The sequence below is a fragment of the Fukomys damarensis genome, unplaced genomic scaffold, assembly GCF_012274545.1.
Source record: "Fukomys damarensis isolate Sample0158 unplaced genomic scaffold, DMR_v1.0_HiC HiC_scaffold_9, whole genome shotgun sequence".
Taxonomy (NCBI): domain Eukaryota; kingdom Metazoa; phylum Chordata; class Mammalia; order Rodentia; family Bathyergidae; genus Fukomys; species Fukomys damarensis.
In genome coordinates this window covers 20194906-20214269 of record NW_022900921.1, presented here as the reverse complement: position 1 = coordinate 20214269, position 19364 = coordinate 20194906, and the positions used below count along the sequence as shown (strand labels likewise).

The 19364-nt window shown below is 48.0% G+C and overlaps 1 protein-coding gene across 2 annotated transcripts in view; it reads right to left on the bottom strand.

Moving 5' to 3' along the window:
• Window positions 1–19357, bottom strand: part of Wwc1 (WW and C2 domain containing 1) — a 152261-nt gene extending 132904 nt beyond the window's left edge. For both annotated transcript variants that reach the window (XM_010622220.1, XM_010622221.1), the window contains exon 1: window positions 19200–19357. In XM_010622220.1, the coding sequence (XP_010620522.1) occupies window positions 19200–19318 (119 nt within the window). In that variant the 5' untranslated portion in view covers window positions 19319–19357. The remainder of the gene's footprint in view (window positions 1–19199) is intronic.
• Between the last annotated feature and the right edge of the window lie 7 nt (window positions 19358–19364).

Below are 19364 nucleotides of genomic sequence, written 5' to 3'. Positions count from 1 at the left end.
CTTTATGCATTTTTTTCCCCACCTTCCCTTTTCCTCTCCGTCCATCCCTTCGGCACCCTCCCTTTTGTAAAAGATCTATCTCTTTGTTTCCTATATCTTTTACTTTGCTTTTAATTTATTTATATTTTGGGTCTCCCATATAAGAGAAACTATGTGATATTTAAGCTGTGTCTGATTTATTTCACTTAAAATTCCAGTCTCGAGGTACATCTCTTTTCCTATAAATGACTCACATCTATCAGTCTTTATGGCAGAGTAGGACTCCACTGTATATACATATCACATTTTCTTTCTCCATTCATCTGCTAATGGACATATAGGCTGCTTCCAAGATTTAGCTATTGTGAATTGCACTGCTATAAACACTGACATGAGTGTGTCACTGTGATACGGTGCCTTTAACTCTTTTAGGGAGATATCTAGAAAGGGAATAGCTTGGTCAAACAGGATTTCTATTTTTGGCTTTCTGAGGACTCTTCACACTGATTTCCATGGTGGTCATACTAGTTTACATTTCGACCAACAATGCAGATGGATTGTTTATATCCACTCATGAATCAGTGCTCACTTCTCGATAAACATTGTGCTGGGCTGGGGGAGACCCGACAGGTGCTTCACCACTAAGGGGAGCAGTCAGACGCCATGAAAAAAAGTGACCATGATCTGTGTCAGAAGGACACAAGGGGACACCAAACAAGCTGGAACTAAGGCAGCAAGGAAGGCTCCAGAAGTGGGCAATTCGCTGATGCTCTCCAGGCACAAGGGCATGGAGAGAGGTTCAGCAGGCAGGGGATGTGCACAGTTTAAGCAAAGGAAAGAGAGCTTTCTGTGACACGGCATGGAGGGCTTCTCAGGTGTAGTGCCTTCCACCGAAGACTGCTGGAAGCGTCCCTAGATTCTGATTCCGCAGGGTTAAAGTGGGGGCCTAGGAATGCACATCGTACACCATCCCGGCAGGAGTAAGTCTTGCAAAGGACGTCTGGGATCACGCTCTTAGAAACCCTGCTTTAGAGGCTGGGGATTCAGCTCAGTGGGGCTGCCACCTGCCTCCCAGGTGCAAGGTCCCTGGTACCCCGAAACAAAACAAACCAAAAAACCTAAGGGGGTCCAGCTATTTGGGGCTCTGATGTGATACTGATTTATTTTTCTGGAATGTACTCAAAGGGACTTTGGACAGCTCATCCGTGACTCGTTCTTCAGTTATTTTATACAGCTGTGTGTCCTAACATCAAACACACTGGAAATGAACCCAGGCACGGCGTCAGCGTCAGCTTGCTCACCGTCAGTTTTCCATGGGACCCAGGGGGTGGGCGGTGTTATCTCAGGAATATGCGGGGCAAGGTCCGAGCTTCAGGTGAAACTTGGTTCACAGGTGAACTAGGCTGGCGAGGGCAGCTTCCTAACCCTCCAATCTGGCCATACCTACTCGACACCCTCGTGCCAGAAAAGGCAGGCATGGCCTGGGCCTCCAGACTCCGCAGCTGCAGCCGGCTCCCTACTCGTCCTGGCCCCTGCCACTACCCACCAGGGGCCCCTCTGCTGCCCCAGGCTCTGACCAGGGCTTATATGCAGGGGCCCTGCTCAACCAGCCCAAGCCCTCGCCCACCAAAGCATCATTTCAGCCAGTCACCTCCAACTTGTTTCCCTGGTTCAAGTCCCTGCCTAGCCAGAAGGCTCCCTGGGGACTTAGTGCCCTCCTATCTTGCTCCTGCCCATCATCCGTGAGCTAGAATCCCATTTCTGTCATCCGCCTGGCCACATCCTTATGACTTCTAGGAGACAACAAGCAGCACCCTCCTCTCCTCCTAGTAGCCCCCTCTGTCGGGCCCTCACTTCCCAGATACCACGCTCTGCAGCCCTGCCAGCCTCCCTGCACGACCTGTACGCCCTCTGACCTCAGGCATCCCACCCTGCCCATACACAGTGGCCTCGGGACCTTGCATTCTCTCGGCAGGTGTGAACCTCTATCAGCTGAGCTCCTCCGCCCCACCCAGCCTCCATCCCTTATCCCACACTGGGCTCTGCGAAGGAGTGAAGAACCTCCCCTCCCTAGATACCATTTATAACTGGCTGTGAAACCCTCTGCTTATTGATACCTCAAGTATGTGGCGTACTCTACATCAGAACTTGTCCTGGGCACAGGCAGCCACAAGACAAAAGACAAAAGGCTACAGTCAGTAGTGCGGAACTGTCGGTGGAATCAAATTCTAACATTCACCTGTATCCAGGGGAGCCGCTGAACATGCAGTTCTGCATGACACGTCACAGGCAAATACTAAAACATTCTCTATAAATAGCCACCATTATTACATGCAGACTGGTAATTCTCAACGTTTAATGCACATTCAGATTCAGGGGGTCTGGGGTACAGCCCAACCCTCAAGCTGCTGTGGGGCCCACACTCTGAGGAGCAAGAGGGTAAGAGTTCACCATGCGGATGAGGGCAGAGCCGGGGCTGGGAACACAAAGCGTGCTCAGGAAGGCAGGAACGACAGCCCGCAGTGAGTCCTGACAGAGAACATTCTAGGGATGCCCCTGCCCCGCCCCATGACTCCTGACCTCTGTCACTTCCTGCACCAGGCAAGTTTAACTCAAGGCTGACTCTGTGATCCTTCCAAATCAGCATCTCTCCTTAGCTGCTACTGCCGAAGTAAGCCAAGGCTCTGCACTCTATCTGGGTCGCCTGCAAACTGATGCTAGAGATCTGGAATAACTGCTAACATTTTTGAGTAATTTCTTTCTTTCTTTCTTTCTTTCTTTTTTTTTTTTTTCTGTTTTGGTTGTTTTGACATAGGCTCTTGCTACATAGTTTGGCTGGCCTTTCTAATTTCCTATAGAGTCCACCTGGACTCAAACTTGCGGAGATCCTCCTGCTTCAGCCTCCTGAATGCTCAGATTACCAGTGTACAGCACCCCATCTGGTTCATTTTGCAGTATTATGAGACTTGTTCTCTGCTGAGTGCCTTAAAGGGAGAAGTCATGCCTAGCTCTTACCATACCTTTCAAAATAGAGGTGATTTTAAAAGCACAAACTCTGGAGCCAGACAACTTGACCTTGAGCCCCAGCTTTGCCACTTTTTAGCTGTGTGATTGGGAACAAACGACTCATTCCCTCTGTGACTCCACTCCCTCATCTCTAAACGGGGACAGCAGCAACACTTCTCTCACAAGGCTGGTATGACGGCTAGTTGAGCCGATCAACTTGAAACATCCAGCACAGTGCAGAAAAATATTGGCTCTTATTACTTTTAGCCTTATCTGCACAGGTTGAGGAAACTGAGGCTCACAGAAATGAAGCCACTGCCCCGAAGGCACATTTCAGTCAGAGGCAGAATGGATTCATAAACAGAAGTTTCAGGAGGGGGCAGAAAGCACAACATGAGCAGGCAGATGAAAGGGATCGGAGGGAGAGGCAAGCGTGTTGCTGCCTTAGCTGCTCACAGCCTTCCTGCTGCAGGACCCACTGGCTCGGGGCTGGGGGCCTCTAGTCCCTTCCTTAGATTCCTGAGACATCCTGACCCTTGCAGCAGCTTCTGTTTGCTACAAGGGCAAAGCTCAGGCAAGCTCTGAACTGCTGCCAACTCAGGTAGGCCAGAAGCAGAGGACCAGTGCAGAGGACTCAGTAGCCACAGTTAACCACGCCAGATTCTACAAGGGCGCCGGCACTGTACAAGACATTTTACATTGTTTGTGTTATAAAAACTGCATGAAACAGCACAGTTATATAAGAGGCTGTCCTGCCTCTTAAATACACAGTGAAGTATTTAGCAATAAAAAGACACGTCTCCAAATTACTTTTATTCTTTTTTTTTTTGGTACCGGGGATGGAACTTGGGTCCTTGGGCTTGCAAGGTAGGTGGTGGAACCTCTGAGCTAAATCTCCAGCCCCTTCCAAATTACTTTTAAAGAAAACGGCTTCAGACACATTATAGTCATGAAAATCTGAAACATGAAATATTCCAAAATCGGAAACTTTTTGAACATTGACAACACAAGTGGAAAATCCCACATCATAAAACTTTATTCCATGCACTAGTTATCAGTATTAGGGATTGAACCCACACTTTTACACTGAGATACACCTCCATCCTTCCCTTTTTAAATTTAGGAGAGGGTCAGCCTAAATTATTAAGTTGCCTAGGCTTGGCTCCAACCATCTTTGAGTGGTAAGAACACAGACATTGTTACCATATACAAAACTACTCAAAATATTGTATAAAGTAACTTTCAACCTATGTACATAATGTATACACCAAAAAAAGAGAGAGAGACAGACAGAGAATGAATGAATGAATGAATATTGTATTTAGACTTGGGTCCTATCCACAAGGTATCTTATGCATCTGCAAATATTCCACTTATATTAGCCTTCTGGCACTGTGACAAAATGCCTGAGATAATCAAAGCGAAAAGGGAAAGGTTTATTCTGGCTCACAGTGAGAGGGTTCCATCCATGGCTGGCCGACTGCGTTGCCTTGGGGCCTGTGGTGAGGCAGAACGTCCTGGCAGGGAGTCTACCATAGAACAAAACTGCTCATTTGCAGGCAGAGCAAGCTTTGAAACTGCCATCAACCCAGGCAGGCAAAGAGACAGAGGAATAGGCCAGGGTCCCAACATCTTCTTCAAGGGCAGCCCTCTAGGGACCTAACTTCCACCCCTAGGCCCCACATCCAAAAGGTCCCATCACTTGCCAGTAGCATCACAGGCTGGTGACCAAGTCTTCAATACACAGACTTTGGGGATGCTCAGGATCTAAACTACAGCACCAAAACTGAAAACAGCCAAACCCCAAAACACGTCTGGTCCCAAGCATTGCATATGAGGAGTACTCAACCCGTGTATTACGTAGAGAGACACAGAGAAAGTGAGAGAGAATATGAGGTAAAAGAGTAACCTGGATGAAGTGGTTAATTTACATAAAAGGTGCACGGGGACTATATTAGTTTTGCAATTTTCCTGTATGTTTGAAATCATATCAAAATTCAAGACACCAAAATATACATGGAAAATTTTCTCGGCTTGGGAAAGGGGATGGTGCTGGGATTGAATCTAGGGCTTCACACAGGATAAGCAGGTGCTTTACCATCAGGCTGCACCTTCAGCCCAGAAGAGCTTTTCAGATCTTAAAATGGTATGAGGTAAGCCAGGTAGGGCGGGACATACCTGTAATCCCAGCTACTTGGGCACCTGCCTAGCATGTGTGGGGCCCTTGGTTCCATCCCCAGCACAACCCTCCACACACAATGTGATGTAAATAGTACTATTTAAGGGCCACCTTAGAGGTAAAGAAAGTGAGGTAGAGACTTAGAAAATGAGTGGGAGTGGGCCCAGGTTCAAAAGGCTCCGACTGTCGAGCTCGGACTGTCTAACGCTCGCAGGGTCTCCAGAAGGAGCTGCGGTTTGACACAGGTCCATTCTCTTGGTCAGTGGCTCTCAAACTCAGCACGGTATCTGAACCGTTTGCAGGTTCTTTTCTCCAATGTGGAGTTTGGATTCCACCTCCAAAGGTGGGTTGTATTGGGAACCTGTAGCTGAGCCACTCTCTCTCTGGACATTCAGATGCATGTGCTCAATAGACCACAATGCCTGCAAGAAAAAAACAGCTTCTGGCCAAAGTCAGAAAAAAAAAACATTGCTTATTGCCAGTGTAGTCACATAGGCTTATGACGGTGATTAAGAAAACCCGTGAGGCCCAAGTTCAATCCCCAGCACAGCAAAAAAGCAAAGAAAAAGAAAACCTGATTGAAGAGGCAAAGAGGTAGCCAGGCATGGTGATGTATGCCTATGATCCCAGAACTCTGGGGGGCTGAGGCAGGAGGACCCTGTTTTAGCCCGGCTGGGCCAACTTAACAACTTAATGAGACCTTATTCTCAAAGTAAAATAAATAAAAGGGCTGGGAAGGCAGTTCAGTGCAAAGGCCCTGGGCTCAATCCCCAGTGCCACACACACAAATACACACAAAGGCAGAAAGGTGATGATACATAGTACATCTTAAGGCTAAAAGCAAACTCAGTTTTCCAACTATAGAACTTTATAACCTTATATTTTGACCTTTGGTCTCATTTGCAAGGCCCGTTATATCCTAATACATTGCCCTTTTCATTTTCCTAATCTGTAATTATTCTGTTTTGGTTTTATTATCTGTAAGCACCATGTGGAACAAGGTCAGTCCATGGTTACCGCCAGACCCCATTCCTTATCCAGTTCCTACCAGGAACAAACCACACAAAGTTCATGGAGTTCTTTACATTCATTTCCACAGGACACAGAACAGAGCACTTCCAGCTCAGCCAACCTCAGCCTGAGATGACCCACTTTACTTCCAGCGAACTCAGAACAAACATGGGGAAGGAGGTCCCAACAGACAAACAAGAAAGGTGCAGGCCAAGCCCATAGGCTGTTCAGGCCCCAAAGAATCAGAGGGATATTGGGTTCTTGATAAAACCTTTCATGCCCAAGTTTCATACCAAAGACTGAGTTCCACTGAGCAGAACACAGTCTAGGAAAGGTAAAGCAAAGATGGTGACGGGCACTGGGTTCCATCCTCAGCACAAGGCAGGGAGGGGCTGAGCAACTGCAGGGCATCGCTGCTGAAGAAATCACAGCAAGCAAGGGAGGCGCTGGTCCAAATAACCAGGACTAACTCAGTATTGCTTTCTTTGACAGCCGGCCCCGGCTTGACCTATGGGATAGTGAAGATGGAGATTCGGAGGGCGTGCAGACTGGGTGGGCACGCCAGTTCTGGCATCTACTAGCTACGCAACTTTAGGAAAGTTTTCAGTGCACTAAGCCTCAGTTTCCCCTTCAGCAGAATGGAGATGGTAATGGTTCTTGCCTTGCAGCATTGCCATTAGGGTTAAACTGGATAATGCATTCAAAGCACACAGCCCAGAGTCTGGCACAATCCAAAGTCTTTAGAAATGTTAGCTAAAAATAAAGAAAGAAGGGGGAAAAAGCTAGTATTAGTTCTCGCCCACATGAGCTCTTAGTCCATGATCTATATGGCAAAAGCATCTGCACACTTTCCGGGGGGCTCAAGGATTCAGATTAAGTGTATGAAATCAAGACCAGGTTCAGCAGATGAAAGGGAGGCCCAACCCCCTGGCTAACAAATCTACAGCAGCTCAAACCACTTTATTTAAAGCATTACTGCTGCGATGGGAATTGAAGATTTTCATTCAAGCAAAAAAAAAAGAGACCAAATCTCTTTGATACCTAACACATCAGGAAGGAAATACCAAGATAGGTACAGAAGAGGGAAAATTACCAAATAGCCCAGTAACTGACATTCTCCAAATACCTGTTTCTCCACCTCCTGCAACTATTTTTTAACACTTTCTGAATCATCTCAATTTTTCCAAGAACTGTATAAGTGACAAATTTTAAAATACTACCTGATGTTCATATCAGTGCCTTTTCCAAGGTACTTTCACAAAATCTCATTCAAACTCTGTAAGTGGGAGTAAGACATTTAGCTCCAGCTATAACTCCTCAACCCAGCTGCACCCCAGAAACAACAGGGAAATTTTTAGAAATCGCATGGCCAGGCCATAGCCCAGACCAATTAAACCAGAATCTCTGGGGCTGACTTTGCATGAGTATTTTCAAAATGACCTTTCAAACAGCAGATGATTCCAGTATGTAGCAAAAGTTGGGAACCACTAACTTTTCCTATTCCTCCAGCTTCAAAGACAACCCCCTCCTTCCCATTCTCTGTTGTGGAAAGGAGACCAGGGGTCCCTGTTCCCCTGTTATAGTTTTAGGTACCCTGACTTAGGAAAGCCAAGTGATTTGCTGCTAAGAGGAAGGGTCAGGAATAGAATCCAAAAATCCTGAGCAGGGAGCATGCATCTCCTGGCTCGTATGTTCCTACTGCATCCCAGCCCCTGAGCTACCCAGTGAAACAAGGATGGAGAAGATTCACATAATCACTCTTCTAAGCTAATTAGGTGTTATGGAGCAACCGAGAAGAAAACCTTTTTTAAACTTCACCTGTGAGCTGACTCATGAAGTGATACTAAGGGTCAGAAGAGGTGACTGTCGAGGTTTAGCTTAGCCAATAAGAGTTGGGGGATAATATTAAAATGGCCACAAGCCAATGAAGACCATTTCAACTGGCTGCATACAACTGTGCTCAGAAGATTCTGGAATCCTGGTCACTTTGTGCCATTCAACCACTACAAACATTTTAGGTCATTCTGGCTACAAACACTTGAAGGGGCAGTCACCCGGAGGGCTTGTTAGGCATACATCGACAGGCCATACCCCAAGAGTTTCCAATTCAGTAGGTCCAGCACAGGTAAAGTTGATATAGTATTCTGGGGCCACATCTGAAGAACCACTTGTTCTAAAACAAAAATCCCAGAGGACCTAGTGAGCAGTAAGGAGACTGGAGAAAAACTTAAGAGTCCTCCATTGGCTTCTAGGAAATACTCATTTTAGGTCAGTGGTGGAAACAAGCCCTTTAAACTGGTTTTTTTGTTTGTTTGTTTTTTAAGACAGAGTCTCACTATGTAGTTGAGACTGACCTGGAACTCACTATGTACCCCAGGCTGGTCTCCAAATCACAGTGATCCTCCTACTTCAGCCTCCTGAGTGCTGGGATTACTGGCATGTGCCACCACACCCGGCTTAAACTGGGTTTTAAACTCTCAGAGCTGTAAGATACCTTTTAATATTCCTGTCTAGCAAAAGCCATTGTTAACTGGGAAAGGACCTGGAACTCTATGTACCCCAGGCTGGTCTCCAAATCACAGTGATCCTCCTACTTCAGCCTCCTGAGTGCTGGGATTACTGGCATGTGCCACCACACCCGGCTTAAACTGGGTTTTAAACTCTCAGAGCTGTAAGATACCTTTTAATATTCCTGTCTAGCAAAAGCCATTGTTAACTGGGAAAGGGTCTATCTTTAAGTACCATCAGTGTTGATGGTGATTTGCCTCTTTCCCCCATCTCCCACTTGACCCTCCGAGAGAGAAGAAGGGAAAATTCCCAAGGGTGAAAGAGCCCAGAGGCCTTTCCTGTGTTGGGGACTCAGCACTAGGTCCAGGCTCAGTCTGAGCATCAAAGAGGCCAGCTTCCTCCACCCTCCCTCCCACAACTACGGATACGTAAATTCTATACTTTCTAATTAAAACAGGCCCCTCCTGACTTTCCATACTTTCTCAGACTGCCTGCTGCTCTGTGCTTTATTCCTTCACAGACAAGGAAACCCTATGGGATTCTGCTAGTATTCAGGCTTTGGTGAGCAACACAGAACAGCAGTTATGTTCCGATCAGACGGGTGCAGGTCAGCGATGCCTGCCTGTGACATTGTCCCCTTTGGTCCTCTTAGCTCAGGCAGAGGCAGGCACCAAGTTACCTCCCATCCTCAGTACCTGATCTGTCAATGGTACAGGGGTAACACATTACCCACTGCAAGGTTACTGGGGACACTGAATGAGTCAAAGTATCAACAGACCAGCCACGGCACCTGGGGACCAGTTGGAAATGCTCATTCTCACCACTCAGGCCCGGCCTCATACAGGAGTGTTCAACCAGCCTCGCAGAAGCTTCTTCCGATGCTTCTCCAAAGTTGACAACCACTGCTCTAGAACATAAGCTCCAGAAGGGTGAGCATTTCACTGATTTCATCACTGCTGAATCCCTAGTGCAGCAGCAATATCCCGGATGTCACAATCGTGCTACTGGGTACGTATTTGTTAAATGGCTGGACGCACGGAGACAGCAGGAGAGGAAGGAATGAGGCTCAGGGAGAGTGGCGCGTCTAGATATATGTGCTCCGTTTTGGACTAGCTGTGCCTCTCTGGTTTGTAGTAAATTCTATAAATTGGAGGCTGCCTGGCATCTCACCACTGCGTTCCCAGCCCTTAACCTTGCTCATCACAGCAGGCTCCTAGTAACACCCTACTAAGGGCGAAGGTCTTTGGACTCCAGATCTAGCTTCGCACCATTACTGTCAACAAGTGCCACAGACACCTCTATATTCCTAAGATACGAAAAAGAATTCCATAGAACACCCAGCCTCTGATCACAATGCAATCCACCCATTTAACTAATGGCCAGTCCTCCTCACCCAAGCAAGTACCCTACTGCAGCAAGGACTTTGCTCACTGGCTCTGGAGGCTGAGCACAGTAGGCTCTCCATAAATACCTATGGAGTGAATGGGCAACACCTGGCTGGGTGGGACTGATACGTGCCAATGCCCTTCGGCACCTCCGCCACGTGAAAATCAGCAAGTTTTCCAACAGTTATCAAATGACGTGGGGGGGAAGACTGGGTAAAGGGACACACTGTCAAAGGAGTTATGGAGAAATTTCAGGGATCTCTTGCTTCACCTTAACTTTCTTCACTCTGCTATTAGGGACACTTCTTACCCCTGCTTCAAACACAGACAGCCCCAGCACCAGATCACTGGCAAGAATCACTCCAGAAATTCCAAAGAAGGGCTTGCCTCTGATAAGACCCAGGGGGAAAAGTTTATTGATTTATTTGTATAAAGAGCACTGCTAGGGTGGTTTGCAAGCACTGATGTCAACGTGGCTCAGGTGAGCTGTGGCCCATCAGGGAAACACTTGTGTCAGCAGGGAAGAAGCAGGGCTTTAGGTCCTCTACCAACTTTGCCTAACTAGTAGCAGTTCCATTGGAAAGCAAGTTGTGTAGTAGGCACTGGGCTAAGACTTTCCACATGTGATATTACATCATCCTCACAACCCTTGGGGTGAGGTAGGCTCTAGTCTTATTCCTGCTTTATACTCAGGAGAAAGAACTGACTTAAGGTTACTTACTATTCATAAGTAAGAGGGCCAGATTTGACTCAGTGTCCTTTGGTGATCTTTATGTAGTTATTTTTTTCCAGTACCACGGATTGAACTCAGGACCCTGTGCTTTCAAGGCAGACATGGTGCCACTGAGCTACATCCCTGGCCCCACTTGGATGATCTTTATAAAGACATCTACTGCAGGGAATAGTGTGGTGGGACAAACCAATGATTGTCTGTAGGCACACAAATGTGTAAGCACTTCTCTATTAGGGAATAAGACACATGCACCAACAACTACCTCTGTTTATTTTTCTGGAGTGAATAAGGACCTTTTTCTTTTGCTTTCCTTTCTGAAATGAACTCAAGGGAAAACACTGTAGGGATAAAGGGAGTAGGCCTTTGAAATCAGACAGACTCAGATTCAAATTCAAATTCTTTTCCTTTCTACCTGTGTAATCTCAGGCTTGACACTTGACATCTCTCAACCTCAGTTTCACCCCTTCCAAAATGTCAGAAAAATATAAAGTGTATGTAACATAGTGCCTGGCACATGGCAGCTACTTGATGAAGATCATTAAGGGTAACCATTAGTATCAATCATCTTTATCACCTATGTCATGACTTGTCTCTAGGTATCCCTCCCAAGCCTCTTGTGGTCATAGGTGGGGTTTTTCAGAGATGGCTAGTATGTGGGGCTAGGATTAAGCATGTGATTCTAGGATCAAGGGTGTGTGATTACTAAATTATTCCACTGATTGGTTTGGCATAATTCTAGGTGTGGATACTGGGAAGACCCACCCTAGGTGTGAGTGCTACTTGCCCCAAGTGTGGCAGGCTGAAAAAAATATAAGGGGCAGAAAGAAGGCCACTGTTACCACTTGCTACTTCATTACTTTACTGCCTTCTGCCCTCCATAGACTGTTTCTCCTCTGCAATGTCCCCTCTGCCACGACTCACTGGCCTTGGAAGCCAGCCAACTACAACATGAAACCTCTACAAACTGTGAGATACAACAAACCTTTCTTCCTTTAATTTTGGGTGTGGAGTATTTTGTCTCAGCACCAAGTAAGTAACTAAGACAACCTGGTACCAGTTATTTTATTGTTAGTGATACAAACAATGTAAGAGATTCCTGGAATACAAAGAACTCTAACTATCCAAGAAAAGCCACAACAGATGCAGCATCAGAAAGCTGGCCCACGGTCATCTCATCCTCACAGCCACCTGATGCCTCTATCTTGACATTTTATCCTCCCAAGTCACTTACCAGTCAGTGGATCCCAGGGCAGCTCTAGTAACCACTTAAACAAGTAAGGGCCCATGGGGTGGGGCGGAAGCCAGTCTGTTGTGGGGGTGAGTGGACCCGCTCCCAGACCAGGCTGGGACAACAGCAGGCAGCCGACGACGGGAAAGTCAGCAGCTGCCGTTGGCCTGGTGTCCTTGCTGCCAGAGAGTGATGAATGGAGCAAGAGAAGAAAAAATTGCCAACAAAGGTGTCCCTAATCTTGATGCAGCTTCGTTTTTTTTTTTTTCCTAGCTGACCATTGAGTGAGAACTTAAGCCTCAGTTCCTTTTCTTTGGCAGACATTTGAAACTGAAAGATCCCATTTCTTCCCAACTGGGAGATGTCATGGGTAGAAGCATTGAGGAGGCAGATTAGGGGGGTGGAAGGAAAGCATGTGACCCACAACAGCTCATTCCACCCCTCTTTCCTTCCAGCATCTTTAACAAATGTATTCGCTACCCAGCAGCAGAGAACACCAGCCACACCCTCGTTATGACTCCCCCCCACCCCGTTATTTTGGCAAGAGGTTTTTGGCTTTGGAGCTAGAGGCTAAACAGCCTGCTGGCAAAGGTTAAATAACAAAATGTGGGCCGGGGAATTAGCTCAGGGGTGCAGCCGCCTGCCTCACAAGTGCAAGGTCCTGAGTTCCATCTCTGGTACCAAAAAATGCCCCAAAAGGCTGCTGTATCTAGAGTCTTAGTTTTCTCCCCTTTTACCTCACACTGAAACAGATTCGAAGTGGCTAAGCAGCTCAGGGCAGCTGCCAAGGCAGCAAACACAGCCTTTTGCTGTTCTACCTGAAAATGTGTGGTGCAATGGGGCTTCTCACGCTGGGAGATGCATGGCGTGAGTTTTCTACACAGACTCAACCCAGGTCCAGAGCTCAGCCCTGTCCAAGCGGAAGTGCTTCCTTCAGCCAACAGCGAGGAGCTGGTGACAGAAATGCCACCAAAGCCACTTGGCCATCAAGTGGCTTCCACTCACCCAGGTCCCCTTGTTGAGGTGGGGACTATGGATCCTCTTCACCTAGAGACACACGTGACCACAGAGAGCCTTACAACACCACCAAAACTCAACCAAGGCTTCTCCCCCACACACCTCTGCAGCACACACCAGCTACCTCTAAGTCTCACTTATTCCAGCCTTGCCTCTCCTTAGGTGCACCTCAGCTTGGCAGGCCAGCCTTCCCAGTAACTAAGGCAACCGGGTTCTCTTCCCTTCAAAAGGGCACTGTTTCTCTCACAGCTACCTGGGGACCCTAGGGGATTGGGAAATCAGGTCACTTTGGCTAAGCCCTCTCCCCAGAAGGGGGAAGAGATGGGACAGAGACAAGCTGTCTTGGCTACTCAGTCCCTGGCTGCTGGAAGCATTTGCCCAAGTGACTTGAAAACGACTTTGATCTCCCGGCACATACTGCATCCTTCAAAGAGTTGCTCCATCTCTTGTTCTCTTGTCCCCAGAGCTCTGGCGAGCTGGCTGCTCCCAGAAGGTAGAGTATATGCCAACCAGTCTCCCAAGCTGCCATGAGAATCCTGCGGGCTTCTCTAAGGCTCCTTAGCAACATCTCCCTGAGATCCATATTGCATCTCCACCTCCCCACCCCCACCCCAGTACTGTGAATCGAACTTGGGACCTTGCACTTACCAGGCAGGCACAGCACCACGGAGCTAAATCCCAGGCAAGGTTTTCCCCTTCTAAGAATGAGTGGCAGCTCTGGAACCCAACTTGTCAAAAGGCCTCTCTGGGTAAGTAACCCACGGCAGATCAGTCCAAGCTGCAGTTAGCAGGAATATAGGTCAGGAAGTCCTACTAGCTGGGCTCTGATCTTTAACCTTTTTGAGTCTCAGTTTCCCCATATGAAAATAGAAGTTGTACTACTTATCTCACATGGTTGCTGAAAGGACTGAGATCACAATATAAAAGGTCTAACCCAGCAGGGAGCACAGAGTTAAGGTTCAACAGACTGTAGCATTTATTATGTTATTCATTTGTGAATTCCCAAACCTGTTATTTCTTCCTGTTTTGCATTCTAGTGCTTTCTAACCTTATTTCTTAATAATTGACACAACATGTTCCCATGCATAGTAGACACTTGTGGAATGTGTACATTTTTAAACTTAAGCCTTGAAAAGAGCAGACATGAGCCAGGAGTGTTTGTTTACTCCTGTAATCCCAGCACTCAAGAAACTGAGGCAGGAAGATCGCCACACGTTCAAGGCCAACCTGGGCTAAATCAGGACCTCAAGGTCTGCCTGAACTACACAGCAAGACCCTGCTTAAAAACAAAAAAACAAAAAACAAAAATCAACAACAAAAGTAGAAATGAAGATCCTGAATTTAAGCCATAAAGCATTAATATTACATGTCTAGAGGTATCAGAGAATCACTTAGCAAAGAGGTTTTGGGTAAATTCTCTGGCAGGCTGGTTATACTCAAGTTCAGAAAGCAAGTCAAAATATAGATTGGTAGAAATTGACAGTAGTCCAACAATAACTCTAACTCCATTTTAACTGATTATAAAAATAACAATTCATTTGTGATAGCTGGTATTTTAACTGTAAAACTCCTATGACACAACAAACAATTGTGACACCATGAATAAAACCTGCGTACCCACAGACACAGCCAAAAAAAAAAAAAAAGATTATGAAGAATAACTCAGCTACAGTATAAAATATACCTGAGCTATTGCTCTGGATGAGGAGAATTTTTAAGGAAAAGTTTACAGAAGAGAAAAAGATACCATCCCTGGACTAATGGTTGGACTTTCCTTGCCCTGGGACCACAAGAAGTCCTTTGTCCCTGAGTGTGTTTCACCATGGAATGACAGCCAGGATTGTATAAGCAGAAAGGTATACTCCAGCTGCAATCAGCCTCCCACTGACTTACTTTGTCTAGTAAAGGGAACTGGCATTCTGGGCGCCTCCTCTATCCAGGCCCTGTGCTTGCCCTCCTATCTGCTTTAGCCTATTTAATGCTCACAGTTACCCTTGATGGCTTATGTGCAGCCCCTCAGCCAAAAAGAGACAAAAAGAGAGGTTCAGAGAGAACATGTAACTTGCCGAGGTCACTCCGCGAGCAAGCAGCAGCTCCAAGATTTCAGGGTCCAAAGGCTCCCCCTCTGCACTATTCACCTGCCTGTGGCTGCCCCGTGGCCTGGCACCCATCACAGCCACAGGTAAGTGGTCACGCCTGTTGCACTTCCACTTCCCAAGGCCAAATTCCTGAGCCAGAGGAGAGGTCTTGCGCCAGCTACTCTCAGGAGGAAGCTATTCTCCTCTTCAGGAGGAAGCTGAACAGTGCAGTGGTTGGAAATGTGGGTTCCAGGGTCAGCCTCCTGGGCATTCACATGGCAGCTTCACAAAAGCTGAGGGCCTTGGGCTGGCCATGGAGTCCTGGGTTTAATCCCCAGTACCCACACCCCCTCAAAAAAGAGAAAGTCAGGTGCCTTCACAGAATCTACTCTCACCGGGAGCCTCGGGTAATTCAAGTAGATGACTGTACCTAGTCCCAGCGCTGCTAGGACTTTAAAAAAAAATGTGTTTGCTCTTTAGGAAGAGCCCTCTATATCCATCAGAGTCTCATAAAGGTCTGGTATATAAAGAAAGGTAAGACTGAGTGCTCAGACCCAACTTTCTACAATATAAACTATTTCGGAAACAGCAGGGTTAGCAAAAGTTGGCCACAAAATCATAAGGGAAACTTCCGAGTTCTAGACCCACAAGGGCCTCTAGGACTTCCTACCCAGTCCCAGAAACTGCCTGGGGTTCCCAGTGGGTTCCAGAATAAAGATCTGAAAATAAAGCAGGGAATGAGCAGGAATCCAACTTCAGGAACTTTCTCTAGTAGAGCCAGTCCCAAAGAACCATTCTTCCTCAAAGAACAATCCATGCGTTTGTTTTTACACACCATGAATTAAATACAACAGGAAGAGACAAGACCCTTGGTCCAGCAATGGCCGCTCCCAGAAGCACCCAACTACTACTGCCCCAGGATGCTGGCTCTCAGGCCTGGCCTGCAGCACCTGATTCCTTAGGGATCATGACCTTGCCAGACTGGGCTTGACTCAGGCACACCTCATGCGTTGTTGGAGCCTTTTTGGCCCAGTGAGCAGGGCCCAAGCTACTCACTGGACCCTTGCTGGTTGTTGAGACAACTATCCTGAGGAATTTCAGCCTCCCAGTCTTCCCTGGGTGAGAAGGGGAGAGAGTTGGCAAAGCTGGCTGCTTGGCTGCTCTTCCAACCCCCTGGTGAAAGGGGAAGCTGAAAACCAGAGTCCCTACCCCCAGCAGCTCCAAGCCGGACAGCACACAAAACAGTGCAGGCCCCAGAGCAGGAATGTGCCAAGACATTCTTTAGGGTTGGTAACCGGAGAAGCTATTTTGTCCTTGGTGGCTAAGAAATCACTTTTCCAACTGAAGGACCATTTGACTGACTTCTTTTAAATTCAAGGGAATGGGCAGGCATCTCCATGATTAAGGACAAAGACAAGAAAACACACACACACACACACACACACACACACACACACGTACTCTTTAAAGAGTGGAAGTTTTTTTTTTTAATAAATGTGAGTTTGGTTTGTTTCACAGCATTGAGTTGCAGAGATTCGACTGCCCTGGGAGAATTTATCTCCCCACCTCACCATTGGAGAAAAGTTCAGTTCTTTTCAACGTTGTTTATTCACTTCTTCTCTTCCCTAAAGTTCTTCCCAGGCTCCCCGTCCCCCACCCCCATAAAGTCTGGTAAGTTAAGAAGAAGCAGGAGGCTCTGAAAGCATATTTGAAAACAAATAGGCCCTTGCAGGCTACCGAGTCAACTTCTCTCACCATGAAGCATTCAAACTCAGACAGGTCAAGGAATGGGCCGGTGGCCACACAGGCAGGACTGAACGGCAGAAATCATTAACTGGGTACACAGAAGGGAAATTCCAGAGGCCGTAGGTGGATGTCCTTCACTCAGCTCTGCCCCCAGACCTTCAAGGCTGGTCCACAACAACTGCCCAGTGCAGGTAGGACGGATGATTGGGAGGCAAGAAAAAGAAAACCTTAAAACCCAGAGACATACCAGGTGAAGAAAAAAAGCAGCTCCATAAATGCTGATATGTTTTTGACTTCTCTCCACTGTTTTTAAGCCAATCTGAGTAAAAATAAAGATTGCGCAGGCCCTGGAGCTAGGACCCTATGCAGGCCACAGTATCTAGCTAAAACATGACCACCCTTTTCTTCCTCAGCTCCCTTTTTTCTGCGTTTCTTCCACTGACCATATCTTTTAAAGGTTTTTTTGTTCTTTACAGCAATGGATATTATGAGTTTCCCATTCATGAAAGTGGTGCAAAGATGTTTGAAGTGACTTGATCTAAAGTTGAGTATTAAGTAAGCGATCGCTCAGGTGGCTGTATCAAAGGTCATGAAAGTGGACTAAAATTGGGTAAACTGTGTTTTAGCCAAGTCAGTTCTTCACAGAAGTGACACACTTGCCTTCTTCCAAGGGGAAAGAATGACTGGTGTTTGCCGGGACCTTCCTAAGGCTGTATTATCATCACTTTGGGGGTGCAGAGGCATCCTCCAACTTGAGGCTCAAGTGCAATCAGCGTCTGGGGCCTGGGTCAGCAGCCAGGACTTCCATGGAAAGGGACCCATATGTTTCAACTTGTCTGCTCTGAGGAGAGAAGGGAATGAGGTCGGCCAAGTTCACCAACACAGTTTTCGCAGCCCCTAAGGCAAGTCACCTGAAGCAGGGGACAGAGAACCCTGTCAGGAAGACCCATGTGGAGGCTGAGTATCAGAGCAGAACAAGAAGTTGGGGTATGCCAATGGAAACACCAAAATTCCTGAGCGGATCTGAGCTTCAAATTGTCTCTTCAGTTTAAAAAAAACATGGGAGTTGAGTCCCCTTCAACTTTCAAGAGTCCTACTATTACTCTTTCCCTCCAAAGCCCTCGTCTGCAAGCAGGAAATTTGAGGGGCAGCCTGCCTAGAGACACTCTCTACCATTAAAATATTACTCTCCAAGTCACATTAAGACCTTCTGCATGGTGCTGACCACTGAGTGGGCACCGTGCAAAGGATGGATGGATGGATAAATGAACCCAAGTCCGCAACAGAAACTACAAGAAATTCCAACTGTCACACTCCCAGCCCCACCACACTTTTTGCCACACTCTCCATCCTGGACTTCTCAGACACAACCTCTCCCAAGCCCCACAGAATGAAGGTTCCAAAAAATTCACCTCACCCTCAAGGTCACAGACCAGGTGAAAATTCCACATTGCGGAAACGCTGAGCACAATCCTATGTCAGCAAAGGATAACAAAGTCGTCCGGAGTGACAGATCCCAGGGTATACACGGGGAGGGTGCGCGTGCAAACACCAGAGCCCAGCATCACAACCGGGAGAAAAGTCTGGAGCGGAGACTCTACTTGCCTCGGCAAAATTTCGTGCTATCGCCGGCGTGGTGCCCACCAAGGTCAGAGCGCGCCGGTGCAGGACAGAGCCTCAAGCCCAGAGGGAAGAAAGGAGCAGGACGACAGAGGGGCAGGGCTTGCTGGGAGTCCTCTCACCTCCATCTACATCCTAACAGCTTCCAAGTTGCTGCGAGATTCCTGGAGAACCTGTCTCCCTCATCCGGCCTCCCTGCTCCCTCCTTCCCTTCCTACTCGCGGCCTCCCCACTACAGCCCGGGAGGCACCTGTCAAAAAGCAAGCTCCTCGCGTGGCCCGCCCCTCGCCGAATGCCCTTCCTCGGGCCGTCTCCCACCTAACGCGGGGTCCCTAACGCCCCTCCAAGCCAGATCCCATCCCCTGAGCCCCGAGGGCCTCTGGGGAAGACCCGGTCGGCCCCGGCTGGGTCGTTCCCCCCTCCCCCGTCCGACCTCTCCTTCTAAAGGGGCGGGGGCGGGGCTACAGCTTAAGGTCAAAACTCTCGCCAGGTGCCGGCTGGGGCCTAAGTTTTCCACCTGGGGACCGCGGCGGGGCGCCCCCTGAGGCAGGAGTGGCGCTCCAGGAGTGGTGAGGGTGGGGGGCAAAGTGAAGAAAGCGCAAGGGGCGCGCACAGCACCCCCAGCCCGGGTCGCTAGCCCCAAGGGCAGGTGGAGTCCAGGCAGAGGTGCCCGGGAAGAGAGAGGGCTTCTTCCACCCCGGGTCCCTACCTGTCCCGCGGGTCGATCCAGCTGGTAGTGCGGCTCGTGTGATCTATGTAGTAGACCTTGCCGTCGAAGTCGCGCGCCTCCTCCCAGCCCTCCGGCAGGGGCAACTCCGGCCGGGGCATCTTTCCGTGCGCGGCCCGCGCTCCCCCATGCAGTTCGCGGCCGCCG